Source organism: Microchirus variegatus (assembly GCF_963457635.1).
Source record: "Microchirus variegatus genome assembly, chromosome: 3".
NCBI classification, from domain to species: domain Eukaryota; kingdom Metazoa; phylum Chordata; class Actinopteri; order Pleuronectiformes; family Soleidae; genus Microchirus; species Microchirus variegatus.
Genome location: NC_139804.1, coordinates 17,656,717 through 17,670,684, shown reverse-complemented (window position 1 = coordinate 17,670,684; position 13,968 = coordinate 17,656,717). Strand labels below are relative to the sequence as shown.

The following is a 13,968-nucleotide window of genomic DNA, read 5'->3' as shown; positions in this document are numbered from 1 at the left end:
ATTTACAGCATATTGTCACTCCCCTTTCAGAAGCACAAACATCTCAAAAAGTCTATCTTATCTAAACTTACACTACATTTTACACTCGGTGTATACAGTATACATTCTGTTTGTATTTAAACTCTCTCTCTGTGTCTCTTTTCAGAGTAACGCCAATGTCCTCCAGCCAAGTGCGCAGCAGTGACGCCTACGTCTTGTTCTACGAGCTGGCTTCCTCCTCGCGGATGTGAAGATGTGAAGCCTCCTGGAGGACGGCGAGCCTCAGCACCACTCGGACTGATGGACGAACGTATGGATGGGTGGAAAAACAAAAAGTGTTGCTGGAGTCAGGCCGATTTTGGACTTGTATTTGGACATATCACACATATACAGTATATTTACACACATGAAGACACACTACGTTTTCTCCGACAGAGCCAGAGGAGTGCAGCTCTCTCTCTCTTTCTCCCTCTCTCTGTCTCTGTCTTTACTCTTGTGTTTTGCTGGCTCTGAGTGGAGGTGTGTGTTTAAACCGTGTGCGTGTTGTGTGTATGTGTGTGTAAGGGTGCGAGGCTGACACGGGGCAATAATCCCACTCAAGCACCGAGCAGATGGTGCCTCTGTCTCCATCTCAGAAGTCCCTCTCTATGCAGTGCAAACCAAACTCTCCTGACCGCGCCTTTGCTTCTCCTTCTTTCTTTTTTTTTGTCTTTTAGTCTTGATCTTCTCGTTTGCCTCCAACCGTTAACACTGACTCTTTTTAATGTTTTTGTGGGGGGGGGATATTAGGCCAGCACACAGAGAATCACGACATCATCACCACTTTGGACTGTGAATAAACCTGTGCATAGAGGAGCTCACAGCTGCTTGGTTTTCTCCACTTTCCCCTTCCACTGCACAACAACACTCCCATGTCTCTGCTTGCATCTTCTCCACTCCCCGTCTCCGTCAGTGGTTGGGAGGCGAGCGCCACTGTGAGCGTGACATGTCTCAGAGGATGACCCTCTACCTTGTGCTTTATTTTCATTTGTTTCTCCCACGTGTGGCTGCTACTGACGTTTAAAAAAAAAAAAAAAAGTGCTGTGAATGGATGAGTGGACAGTCCAGCGCCGAGCCGAGCCGAGCCGAGCCGCTAACGGCTAATGAGATAGACGACAAATAACGGTAACAACCCTCGCTGTCAGTATGAGGTCTTTTCTTCCTCTCTTGTTTCATGCCATTGAACAACATGGAAAGAATGTTTTAAAGAAGAAGACAAAAAAGAAACACTATATCTGTATATTTTTATATTCCGATGCAATATAGAGAATGTACTATTATTCAATGGTGCTGAAAATGACCCGTAACTGTTTTCAGTTGGTTTATCAACCAGGTTTCAAGAGAGAAAAAAAAGTTATTATTTATGCTTACAGGTGATTATGTGATGAGTCACACTTTGTAACAGTGGCAGTACACATGAGCATACATATACACATATATAAGTATATGTATATTTATGTATGCTCATGTATATATATTAAAATTAAGTCAACAAAACTTCTCAGTGTTTGTCTGTTTTTGGCTTCACAGAGTCAGCACTGTGGTGTGGACTTGTGTGATTGTTGTAGAACTGCAGCAGCGCCTAGTGGACAGGTGAGGGGTAGCAGGTGTGCACTTATTGCCTCCAACAGATCCTGTTCTCAGATAAAGGATGCTGCTTTTACCTCATATCTGTTACTAGGACCAAACAGAAACAGAATAACAACATCAACAACAAAGATCCTTCATACTGCAGCTTTAGGTCCAAAACTTCTCAGGGCCTTTACTGCAAGTAACACAATTTTGACAGTTCACAAATCTCTCTTATCAGCTTAACACACTTTTTTTTTTTTTTTTTTCTTTCTTTTTTATGGATGGCTCAGTAATCACCGCACAAGTGCAGTGGTCTGTCCTATATCCTACTGCTCTATTATCCCAGCATGGCCTATTTCTGTGGTCAGTGCTCTGTGGCCCCCACAGCGTCACGACATGTTGCCATGAAAAGGTCCAGCAGCCTGAGAGCTGTAGAGGTCGTCATCGCTCTGGAGGCTCCTAACATCGCAATAAAGGATCCAGTCAGTCAGAACAAAGCCCTTGAATAAAAAGTCGGACATCTTACATTATATATACATGTGTATTTATATATATATATATATGTATATATATATATATATATATAAATATATATTAATATATCATAAGCAAACGTTGGGGCTGTTGGGGGCCCCAATAGTGTGTGGGAAAAAAACAGTTTAATTCAAATTCAGTATAACCACACTTCGTGCTTCACTTGAATATAAAGGTGCAAATGAATACTAGGCCACTCTTTTGATTTTACTAATGTTTAGAATATGATATAAAACTAGCAAATATTGCATTTTCGCCAGATCTGTCCTCCATACCAAGTTTCATGCACCAGAGTTTTTATGCATGTTAACCCCCTCAAAAACAACCAGAAAATCACAGCTATTATAATAACAATAATAATAATAATAATAATAATAATAATAAAAATAATAATAATAATAATATTCAATTCAAGATATTCAAGAGGTTTATTGTCATATGTTCAGTTAAGACAGACGTCACACTGCACAATTCAAATTCTTACTATCAATATGTTCCTCGCATTAATTTGTACCAGTATCTGTTCCGGCCCCTGCCATTCGTGGCCTGAGCCCTAATAAAAATAATAATAGGGCATAGGGCCCCGTAAAGGGTTGGGCCGCCACTGGAGAGACAACATACACATGAATATAAAAACGTGACGTCACAGTGGACATGTAAAATGTTTTTTTTGATGAGAAAAACCACATAATATACAGATATTTCTGTCATTTTTAGCTATTAAACGTTTGAACAACTCCCTGTGAAAAACGTCACCACTGACGGACAGCTGAGTGGTGATTGGTGGAGTGACGCTCGCTCAGTACTGCGCAGACTCAGTAGGCAGCAGCAGGTGGCAGCGGGTGTTTTGTTCGTCTCAGCGAAGAAAAGACGCATTCGTCGGGAGTCATGTTGCCAGTGTTGTTTCTGTGTGGTGCTGTGCTGTTCCCAGGACTTTTCTACACTTTCAGGAAAGTACTGAAATCAAGTGTGACGCACTGGAGCGATGGCGACGTGGTTTCTATCAGCGAGAGGTCAGCAGTTCCGCTTCAGCGTCACCAAACTCCCTTAAGATATGAGGCGTTTTCATACTCAATTCACTGTCTTGTTTTATAATTGAAGTGCAGTGCAAACATATCTTAATTATTTTGAGTTATTATGAAGAGTTGGTTCATTCGGCGCTGATACAAAAGGGCAAGGAGTCCGTTTTCTTGTTCGACATAGTCATGTAATGACGGATTGACAGTTGGATTTAAGATGGATTTTTACTTAGTTGTTTTGTAAAATGCCAATCGAAAGCGTCTTAAAGTGGACTAATAACGTTTACTAATAACTTGTTTATCTTGTTTATCTTGTTTGTGCCATGTTCTCGTTGTGTGACATTTTGACGACTGTCTCCATGACAGGCTGGTTTCTGCCTTTCATGCTTCTTTGGCTACAGCTGCAGGAGCTGTAGTGGTGACGTCATGTCGTGACGTCATGACGGACAGGTAGGACACAAATAGGATGTATTAAATCATTTTAATTGCAACCTTTTTACTTATCATATTCTAAAACATACTGTTTGCATATCAACGAGAATAAAGTTTTTAGTTTTTTGCTTAAAACCATGTCGTCAGTGTGACGACGAGGAAAAACTCAATTTAGCTGCTTTACAACAGACTCCTCTAATCAAATCTATGTTTGCTTAAGTCTGCGATATCTTAATAATATGTTTTATCTCTGTGTTCGATAGCTTTTCCATCAGGAAACTGAAGTTTGGGCTCACTCTTCCTCACCAAAGTCTATTAGCTTAGCTAGCTGTTTTGTGGCAGACAGTAACAACAGCTAGATGCGCTAATGCTAAAGCAAAAATGAAAACATTTGCGTTGTGCCTAATGAGGTTGCACAGTGTTTGTATTATGTTAGCCCTATGCTAATGCTAATCGTAGCCTCGCTAGCCTAGCTTACCATTGGAAACAGGTTTGCCAAGTTAGCCGCATAGTAGTAACATGCTAATGCAGATGTAGCATTCAGTAGGTGAGCCTTTTGTTATGTGGCTTTGAATTTGCAAAGCATAGAAATTAAAGGATGTACGAGATGAGCGATAAATAAAAAAAAGATACAATCAGTATGAATGCTTTCTGTCTCTCCCTACAGTCACTGGCTGGTCAATGGCTTTGTCGTGTTTGGAGCTCCATACATGGCCTACGACATCTATGCCATGTATCTGACCCACTTCTATACTCGGAGGCTCAAACATGATGACGGTGCACACAGGAGTCACTCTCTGCAGACTGTCAGAAGTTTCCTGCTCAAAGACTGGATGCTGGTCCTGCACCACCTGACTCTGCTCACTGTTTTCCTGCCCATCGTTCTGGTAAAAACTGATCACTGTGGACAACAAACTTGTTTTTATATCTTACATAACATAGACATAACATAGACATAATACATCCCCTAACCCCTTACCCTAACCTTAACCATAACCATGTACAGACTCACACACACTGACTATAGTCGCTCTTGTCTATTGACAGTTCTTCAGAAGAGGGCTGGGCGACTTCTTTGTCGGCTGCTTGTTGATCACAGAGTTCAGCACTCCCTTCATCTCTTTGGGAAAAATCCTTATCCAGGTAAACATCCACCTCATTATTGACCTCCGCCAGGATCTGTCTGTCTGTCTGTTAGCAAGATAACTCGAAAAGTCACGGACGGATTTAGCTGAAATTTTCAGGAAATGTCCGAAATGGGACCAGGAACAAGTGATTACATTTTGGCTGTGATATGTAGACGCTTTCACTGGTTGCAACACTCGCTCTCTGACCATAATGTTATCGCTGGTTGCAACTCTCGCTGTCTGACCCAGGCGCGCTGGCAGGGTGTATTTTGTAGGCACTGAGCTGCCTTGGTGGAGGTCTGTGCTCTCTGAGTGCTTTTCTAGTTGTACAATATTTTATCTGTTTTAACAACTTAACCACACTAGTATGATCTTAATAAAGAAGACATTTAAATGAAAGACATTAAAATATGTCTAATAAAACTTGATGTCTGCAGAAGAGGTCAAATGACATGGGGGAGGAAGGGTGGCTTAAATTTAAATAATATGCCATCATGATACTGCAATAACAATATTTGTGACTGCATTTCGCAGACATTTTTATTGTTATTATTTTTAAGTATTTCATTGCCTGGTGTGAGCTTTAATGTCCTTTATACTATGTTATATGTTATTCTGTACAGCACTGTGGTTGCTGTACAAAACAATACATTTGGATTGGATTGTAGGATTTCAAAATAAAAGTGTCTATTTTAATTTACAATATTTAGTCCACAATTAAAAACAACAACAACATATTTACAATGCAAGATGAATCTATTAATTAAAGAAAAACAACTCATTATAACCTGAAATAGATTGGAGGGCCACAAGTTTGAGACCACTATTGCGATTCACTAGTTGCCTTATTTCAAATAACTATTGGAAACTATTAATTGCTCGGCCGTAATTTGAATGCAAAAATAATGCAAATACATGAACATGAAGTTATGAATTGTATGTAAAATATTAATAATACTTTTTAACTGGTAAATAACATGGAGCAGTCCAAAATATCAATTATTCTTCATTGAGATAGAATAGATTTGATCTCCTCTCCAATTCACCGGACTGGACTTTTCAAGTATGTGGACTGTGGGAGGATGCTGATGAATCGGGAGAAAAAAAATCCAGACTAAGTGGGATTTGAAACACAGCCTGTCTCCTGGGAAGCATCAGTGTTCTAACCACTCAGTGCTGCTCGCTCAGAGCATCTCTGTTGACCTCTTATTTGTCTCCTGACCTCCAGCTGGGCCTGGACAACTCCACACTGCACAGAATCAACGGCGTCATCGTCCTTCTGAGCTTCTTCACATGTCGGATCTTGGTTTTTCCCTTCATGTACTGGATGTACGGTCGACAGTTTGGGATTCCTCTGCACAGAGTTGCCTTCACTCTGCCACTGCACTGCAATTTGGGTAATCTGGTGATCCTGGCTCCACAGGTGTACTGGTTCATTCTGCTGCTGAAGAAAGCCAACAGACTGTACCAGAGACAGAAGAGGGGGACAAGAGACGCAGACAAAGATGGGAAGAAGACAAACTAAAGGGTTCACCTGGTTCCAAGCATAACCAGGCGATCATTTTGATAGTTATATGCATGAAATATGTATATACTGTCAACTGTGGTTGTAACATTAGTTGTTTAATAATTCTTGAAAAATGTACTTGTTACTAACATTTGACATTGTCCATACAATAGTTTTATTTAACACTGAGCTTTTAAGTGTTCTGACCATGTTACAGTGCCTTTTTTCCTTAAAAATCTTACCTTTTAAAAGTACATTATAGCTTTTAAAATTAAATATTTGACTTATTTTTTTCTCAATATGTACCTTTTCCGCCGAAGGTCATACAGGGAAGTATCAGCAGTTACACTACACCCTTATGTAGCGTTACTGTGAATTTCTTGTATGAATGTTTTCGCCTTTATTTCCTCTGAAGTGTCAGTAGTTACTATGTAACAAACCCTGATGCAGTAAAATACAGGTGATGCTTCACTATATTTCAGAGGATACTTTAGTAAGTCATTAGCCATGTTATTTGCCTTTGGACAGTTAGAATTTTGAATATAAGACTGTTACAAAGCAGAATAGTTGGTTTCTGATTTGTTTTGATCTGAAATGTGACATTTAGAGATTTTGTGTCAATTTGAACAGATGTTTTTTTTTACAGTCAATACTGAGAGATTAAACACTTACAAATAAGCACTCTGACTCTCATTTGCTTATTTTTCAGGGTTTCTTTGCAGCATAAGCAGTTGTTGCAGATTAGAACTGGAATAGCAATATTTTCACCTTAGGGCTGTTTACATGCAGCTGTTGATGGATTGATTAAACAAAAATAATGAAAAAACATTAATCAGGACAACTGTTCATACTGTAGGTTAGGGGTGTGCGATATATATTTCGTCATTATCTTAATTGTTTTAACAATGTGTGAAATCACAATATCAATATCATTTTGTAAGAACCAATCCAAACACGCCTTTTCGAGAAGCCACACACTCACTGCATGATCAAGCCTTGTACGCTTCACAACAGCAACAAACCAAACCAACGTGTCTGCATGTATGGCTGAAGTTAAACATGAGTGACCAAACAGCGCTACACAAACTTCCAGCCTCAGAGGATTTATCTGTCCAGTGGATACATGTTATATATGACGGCAATGTGCCTGCTAGAGCCTGCAAATTATCACTTTTCCAAATGCTAACTGCTGTTAGCTCCCAGTAGCCTCTGTGGCTGATGTCATTTCCTGTCCCATAATACGAGTCCTTTAATAGCTAAACGTGGATCATCCTCACTAGAATGGAGGTGGTTTGGCTTTGAAAACACTGATGTTGCTCAGAAGACGCTACTCTGCACCACTAATTTGCTACAGAATATGAAGAATATGAAAATGGATAATACTTAACCCTTTAACAGTTCAACTTCTGTAGAAACGTATAAGACAACATTTGCTGTGAAATTGTGTCTTTTTATTCATTCAGATTCCAAACACAAGACTTTGCTGTAACTCCATTATCTGAGCCCAGTGAGATCAACTGAAATTACATCCTTGATTTAGTAACAAATGTGTGAAAATACAGAGTGCGATGTATATGCATCTGAACTCTGATTCCCAGTCTCAATCAGTGTGCATCGGATGTCACGAGCTGAGCGATCTTCTGCTGCAGCACATCCTTCATCTCCTGGTTTTCCAGGTTGTCTGTGATGGTGGAGAAGAAGTGTCGCGTGTTGTCGCTCTCCAGCACGTTGCTGCTGTCGGGGAAGGCAACCATGATGGCTTTGTAGTGGCTGAGGATCTCCAAACTGGACAGAAAGAGCGGTTCACTCTGGCCACCCGGCATCATCACCTGAGAGGAGGACAGGTCATCACTGAGACTTTAATCCAGTACATTACATAAACTACTGCTGTTACCTACATATGCGCACCAGTATATTGCCATACAATTAAAAAAAAGACTCTAGAGCTATCATAGAATATAGGGTGGATATGAATTTGTACCTGGATATGCTGGACGTGGCAGAAGAGCTGGCTGAGAACAAAAAGGACTTCCTGGCTAGGAAGCGTCTCATCCTTCTCTTCCATGTGTGACTCTTTGGTGTCGTCTGCTTCCATCACAGAGTCTTCAGTCTCCGTAGCAGCTTTGACTGAAGTGCAGGGAAGTTTAGCGTCTGTTTTAGGAGTCGTTGAAGCAGAGACCATCCGAGCTCCAGCTGAGGGGAGAGGCAGATTGGCTCTTACCGAGCTCAGCACGTCCCTCACAGCATGAGCGTACAACCTGCCAACATGTGCCCAGCCCTCTGCTGACAGCCAGTGTGAGCAGCTGGACCCACAGAGCAGCTGCAGGGCTCTCAACAGGAGCACTGACAGGCGGAGCTCACATGAAAACCTCCTCAGGTCCAGGAGGGGCAGATAGTCCACGTACTCCAGTGAGAAGGGAACGTGGAGGCGTCCGGAGGTGATGAGCTCCCTCAGCATCCCCAGCAGCCTGGACCACTGGGACACAGAGCACCAGGGCAGAGTCTGGGTCAGCGCCACTAGCAGGCCTTTGCTAAACATGCCGACATGGTCCAGCCGGCGCTGGTCCAGAGAGAGGCAGGACAACATGGTGCTTCTCAGGGAGTCCGATATAGAGCAGCACTCCATCCAGGCCAAAAGACCGGTGCCCTGGCCGTACTGAGGAAGGTCCAACCCACTCCACTCCTGCAGAGAAGAGGGCACACAATGGCGCAAAGCTAACTTAAGGGGATAATTCAGGCTTTGTACAGTGTTGTTACATGAGGTCCTGACACATACTCAGTGCTAAATGAGCTGTTTGTGACCCTGGGACTAGGAACATGAACAGCGTGGACAAAATAGGAAAAAACAGATATTAGCCATTTAACAAAAGGCCAAATAAAATCTACACCATGCAACTTTATCTCACCATAAGCGGCATTTTCTGACTGGAAATCCACTTCATACACCATTGACTCTCTGCACCAAATTGAATTGAGAAAATCTAAGATTTTCAATCATGACAAACCATGATTGAAATGGTGATGGCGTACACCCTGGACAGTTCACCAGTCCACCACAGGGCCACATAAAGAGACAAACAACCATTCACTCACACTCTCACACCTCCGGTCAATTTAGAGTGACCAATTCACCTAATCCCCAAATCTGCATGTTTTTGGACTGTGGGAGGAAACCGGAGAACCCGTAGAAAACCCATGCATCATGGCAAACAGGACGTGTATCCAATGATGCCTCCATAAGTAAATTGTATTATTATTGTTATTGTTATGTATAATGTATAAGACTCTGGTGTATGAAATCCCTTGTTCTGTATTTTCTCAATGGACTTTGGTGCAGGAGAGTGAGCAGTTTACAAACTTCTGTTTCCAGTTGGAAAAATGCTGGAAACTGATATTTGATATTGTAGACTTAAGCAGCAAGTGTACATTTTATGTTGCTAGCCTTTTATTAAAAGGCTAAAATCTGTTTCTCCTTGTGTCCCCACTGGCAGCCATGTTGGTACTGAGACACTGGTTGTCATGGAGGAGGGCAGTAGAGGGTATGCACTATCATTTCAACAGCCACAGGTGTGGTGGTTAAAAATATGTACGTGTTTACATGAAAACGTATCAAGGTTTGTCATTAGAGTCATACAATCAGAAGATTTAGACTTCACAAAACTGTAAATCATAAAAACATATCCAGATTTCTGAAACAGGATGTACCAAGAAAGAAACACTGAATCAGACACATATAGGATTTTACCTGCTCGGGAAGATTGGACACAGTCAGCAGCGATGAGGGAACTTCATTTTTGAAGTGTTCTCCCCACACAGGCTTCAGGTGGAACCTAACTGTCCAATCCAGTCCCTCCATCTTGTTGTAGAGCCAGAAAAGAGCTCTCGACCATGAGTCCGGAGCTGCTGCCACCTCTGCACCAACCACCTGCCCCAGAGTGGACAGCACAGACTCCAGCAGCTCCTTGTTGTCCATGGACAAATGGTTGACAGCACCCTCTGTTGTCTGCTCCCAAAAGCTACAAGAGATTTAGATAGAAGGCAGGTCAGAGTTATAACTTGACTTTAAGGGATTCCCTAAAATAACTGAATAAAAACAACAGTATAATAACAGGTTGGTATTTTAATTAAGAACAGTTAAACAGACCTAAGGGCCTGGTCATGCAGCTGGGCGAGCACATAAAGCAGGGGAAAGGGAGAGCAGTTCAACACCCAGTGAGGAGAAGAAGCCTGATCCTGGATGTCCACGCAAAGAGCAGTGTGGAGAAGTTTCACACTCACTTCGTTGTCAAACAAACCGTCACCTGAAGGAAATAAAGAGAAAGGCTTGGAATTATTTTGTGTGTGAATAATTTTCTACCTCACATAATAAAACACATAATGTAAAGATACATTTTGACTAAGGATTTACTAAAGCAGCACAACCTATTGTTTTTAGACTGGTTTAGACTGCATTCTTCTCCGTCTTTATTGTTTTAATATCGCTCTCCTCTCGCAGCATTCATGCACACGTACACATTGCCCTGTCTCTTAATACTGGTAGGGACAATCTGGCTTTCAGCAAATATTGGTGGGGATTTGTAACCAAACCTACGCCGTTGCTTACAATAACAATCAGAGCCATTTATTGGTGAAAACAAGTACTTTTTACTCATACTTTTTGAAATAAAAAGTGGCCTGCATGATTACACTGCAGCCATTGCCACGTCACAGCTGCCGCCCAAAGTGATCTACCGGACCACTTATAAAACTGTTTGTAAGCGCTATTCATGTATACACCCACATTTATAGACATACAAACAAAGCCAAACAAAACGTGACAATTTCAGAGATACGGTCACTAATGTCTTATTGTTCCAGTAGTCTTGTGTCATTAATAGCTGCACAAAAAAAATCACTGGACACTCACCCACAGTGGAGAGGTTCGGCAGGACAAAGAAGTTGACGACCTCCTGAGGTGGCAGGAAGCATTGTCCTTCTCCCTCCACTGGCATCATCAGCAGACCCACAAATTTGAGGAACTGCTCTATTTCACTTCCCAACAATGATTTGTTCTTGATCGTCTCCCGCAGACACCTGCACAGCAGACTGCCACAATTCTGAAAAGGCTTTGTTTTCTCCATATTTTCCTTCTTAATTTCTGCTTTGCTACATTCACTTCCATCTTTCTGTCCTCTGAGTCCAGGCAGCTGCTGGAGGATCTTTGCCATCAGAGAGAACGCCCCCTTGTTGAAAATAGCTGAATGACAACAAGACCTCAAAGTGGCTTGTGGATTCTGAAAGGCCACTCTGGCGACCAAAGAGGCAGCTGTATTCAGATTTCCCTGCGATGCTGCTGTTGACGCTCCTCCTCCTTGGATGATGCAGTTGAAGGCCATGTTGAGCTCCTGCTCAAACCCTTCAGTGACAGCAGAGGGAACAGCATGGCCAAAAAAACCTCTGGGAGACAAACACAACATGGCTGCCAACGACTTATTCTTATCTTCTAAAGACAGTGCTGAGAAAATGTCTGCAGTGGCTTTCATCAGTTTCCTGCACTGGCTCACATTTGAGCTCTCATGGAGTTTACTCATGAGGGTGGAGGTGAGGAGGATCAGTGTATCATGCTGCTGGAAAGCTGCTTGGTTCTTTTCCAGACAGTCCAACCAGTGCTCATCACAGGAGGCCCAGTTCTTCTCACTGGCAAACAACACAGCAAACTTCTGATAGTCTTTCAGGCGGTGACTAATGATCATCATAGAAAGCTTTGCATCGGCCTCAGACGTCGTCTGTATAGTGGGGAAAGCCAGTGACTTTAGCAAATTTCTGAGTTTATCCATCTCAGTCTCATGGACATCTATTGGAGTTGTAGTTTCAGACAAGCCTGCTTTCTCTAGCAGTCTCCGGACACTTTGTTCTAATCTAAACGCAGAGTAACTCAAATTTGCACCATCACCCAGTTTCAGGAGGCCGCTGTTCAGCCAGAACTGAGTGAGGTCTGTTATAATATTCAAAGCTTCTCCAAGTTTCATCTTGTTGGACTGAAACTGAGATGGTGTCTGAGAGGCACAGAAGTCTCTCTGAACATCCTGAATAAGTTCAGGGCTCAGTTTCTCATCGTTCTTTTGTCTGACACTGACAGCTTTAGACAACAAGTGCATCATCTCGTTGTTTGGAATGATGACCTCTTGGTTTATTAGCAAAGCTGTGTAAAGAGAATCAAGGCAGATTGAAAGAGCATCAAGACAGACATCTGTTGAGACTATGTGGTCTTTTATGTCTTTAAGTGCACAAAGCAGAATCTGCAGGACGTCAGTGTTTGGCAATGATGCTAGCTGATCTTCTGCTTCTAGTTTTAATCTCTTAGCAGCCTGAGGAGGAGACAAACTGATGGACTCAGAGGACAGACGAGCAAACTCCTTGGCAAACATCGCCTCTGTGCTTTCTTCTCCTCCTGATTTCTGTTCTTTTCTGCACTTCCACAGTTCCCACCACACCTCCAGAAACAGTCGCACATCCTCCTCTCTCGTAGGGCTGCTTTTCACATGTTGCGACAGCCTTTCAAGTTCAACATAGATCTGAGATCGGGGAAGACTCAGAAGCAAATGTGCAAAATCGTTTGCAGCCGACACTGATCTAACTAGCTCCATCAGGACAACATAGTTGACGTCAGGGAGGCAGTTTTGGAGAGGGAAGAAAGGGTTCTCCCTCCATGATGCGTCAACATCTTTTTCATCCTTTCCACACAACAGCTTCAACCACAGAACAGCGACTATCTTCTTTTTCGAGAGGTTGGAATGACTGCTGCCTTTGTCCTGCCCGCAGATTTCTGCGACTGCCCTCACGACTGGATGTCCCACCCTGCTCCAGTCAGCCTTTTGAAGAGAGGACAGGGATGAGGGCAGACTCAGTTTGTTAGCCAGGAGGAAAGCTCCCTGAAGAACCGCTGAATCTGAAAGCATAACCGAACAGACACACACTCAGGAAAGGAGCAAGGAATGCTCAAACAGTCATCAAGGTGGAAAACACTATTGGTGCTTACAATATGTCCTAGAATAGAGTCCTAGTACATATGTTGTTCCTCATTGATAACTCGCTTCACTGTCACTCTGTGGGGTGAAGTGATAATCTCAACATTAATCAGTGATAATCGTTCTGACCATACCTGAGCAGCCAACGTATTTTAATTTCTTATAATTTACATTTGACTTAATGGTAAATGGTTTTGTATTTATATAGCGCTTTTCCAGTCTTGATGACCACTCAAAGCTGCTTTACACTACAGTTCCCATTCACCCATTCACTCACAGTTTCATACGTTTTTTCTATCACTCATCTTTCATACGCTGGCGGCACAGCCGTCAGGAGCAACGTGGGGTTAAGTGTCTTGCCCAAGGACACATCACACAAGACTCGCTCTCCCACTGAGCCACCGTCGCCCAGTTGAAATTAAAACAAATCTGTGCATCGCCGTGTTTTCTATAAAATATAAAGAGGTGTTTTCAGTATTACATTACAAGAAAAGTTAATGTTACCTTTGTCCATCGTTAAAGTCCTAGGTTAGCTGTTGAACAGCGCGAGGCGAGGGTCCTCCGCTTGTTTTAGTCCAATAAATCACCCGTGCTTCACATATACGGTCATTTACACATATCTGTCATATATAGTTATAAACTGTGATTTATAGTGATGTACAGTCGTACACAGCAGCAACAGTAAACTTTAGCATGACAGCATGTCGACAGCTTCGTATACAGCGCATCCGCTGTTCCGCGTCAACGCAGAA

The 13,968-nt window shown here is 42.3% G+C and overlaps 3 protein-coding genes across 6 annotated transcripts in view; 2 read left to right on the top strand and 1 right to left on the bottom strand.

The window, feature by feature from the left end:
* usp2a (ubiquitin specific peptidase 2a) overlaps window positions 1-1,089 on the top strand; it is a 53,948-nt gene extending 52,859 nt beyond the window's left edge. For all 4 annotated transcript variants that reach the window (XM_083886518.1, XM_083886519.1, XM_083886517.1 and 1 more), the window contains exon 14: window positions 146-1,089. In XM_083886518.1, the coding sequence (XP_083742644.1) occupies window positions 146-230 (85 nt within the window). In that variant the 3' untranslated portion in view covers window positions 231-1,089. The remainder of the gene's footprint in view (window positions 1-145) is intronic.
* Window positions 1,090-3,012: 1,923 nt separating this feature from the next.
* Window positions 3,013-6,227, top strand: LOC310925001 (TLC domain-containing protein 3A-like; the record flags this gene model as incomplete). Its single annotated transcript, XM_083886868.1, has 5 exons — window positions 3,013-3,137; window positions 3,510-3,593; window positions 4,243-4,462; window positions 4,623-4,718; window positions 5,931-6,227. The coding sequence occupies 5 exons, from the start codon at window positions 3,013-3,015 to the stop codon at window positions 6,225-6,227; spliced, it is 822 nt and encodes a 273-aa protein (XP_083742994.1).
* A 1,586-nt stretch (window positions 6,228-7,813) lies between these two features.
* gemin4 (gem (nuclear organelle) associated protein 4) lies at window positions 7,814-13,147 on the bottom strand (the record flags this gene model as incomplete). Its single annotated transcript, XM_083886672.1, has 5 exons — window positions 7,814-8,038; window positions 8,191-8,892; window positions 9,955-10,225; window positions 10,354-10,510; window positions 11,116-13,147. The coding sequence occupies 5 exons, from the start codon at window positions 13,145-13,147 to the stop codon at window positions 7,814-7,816; spliced, it is 3,387 nt and encodes a 1,128-aa protein (XP_083742798.1).
* Window positions 13,148-13,968: the final 821 nt, after the last annotated feature.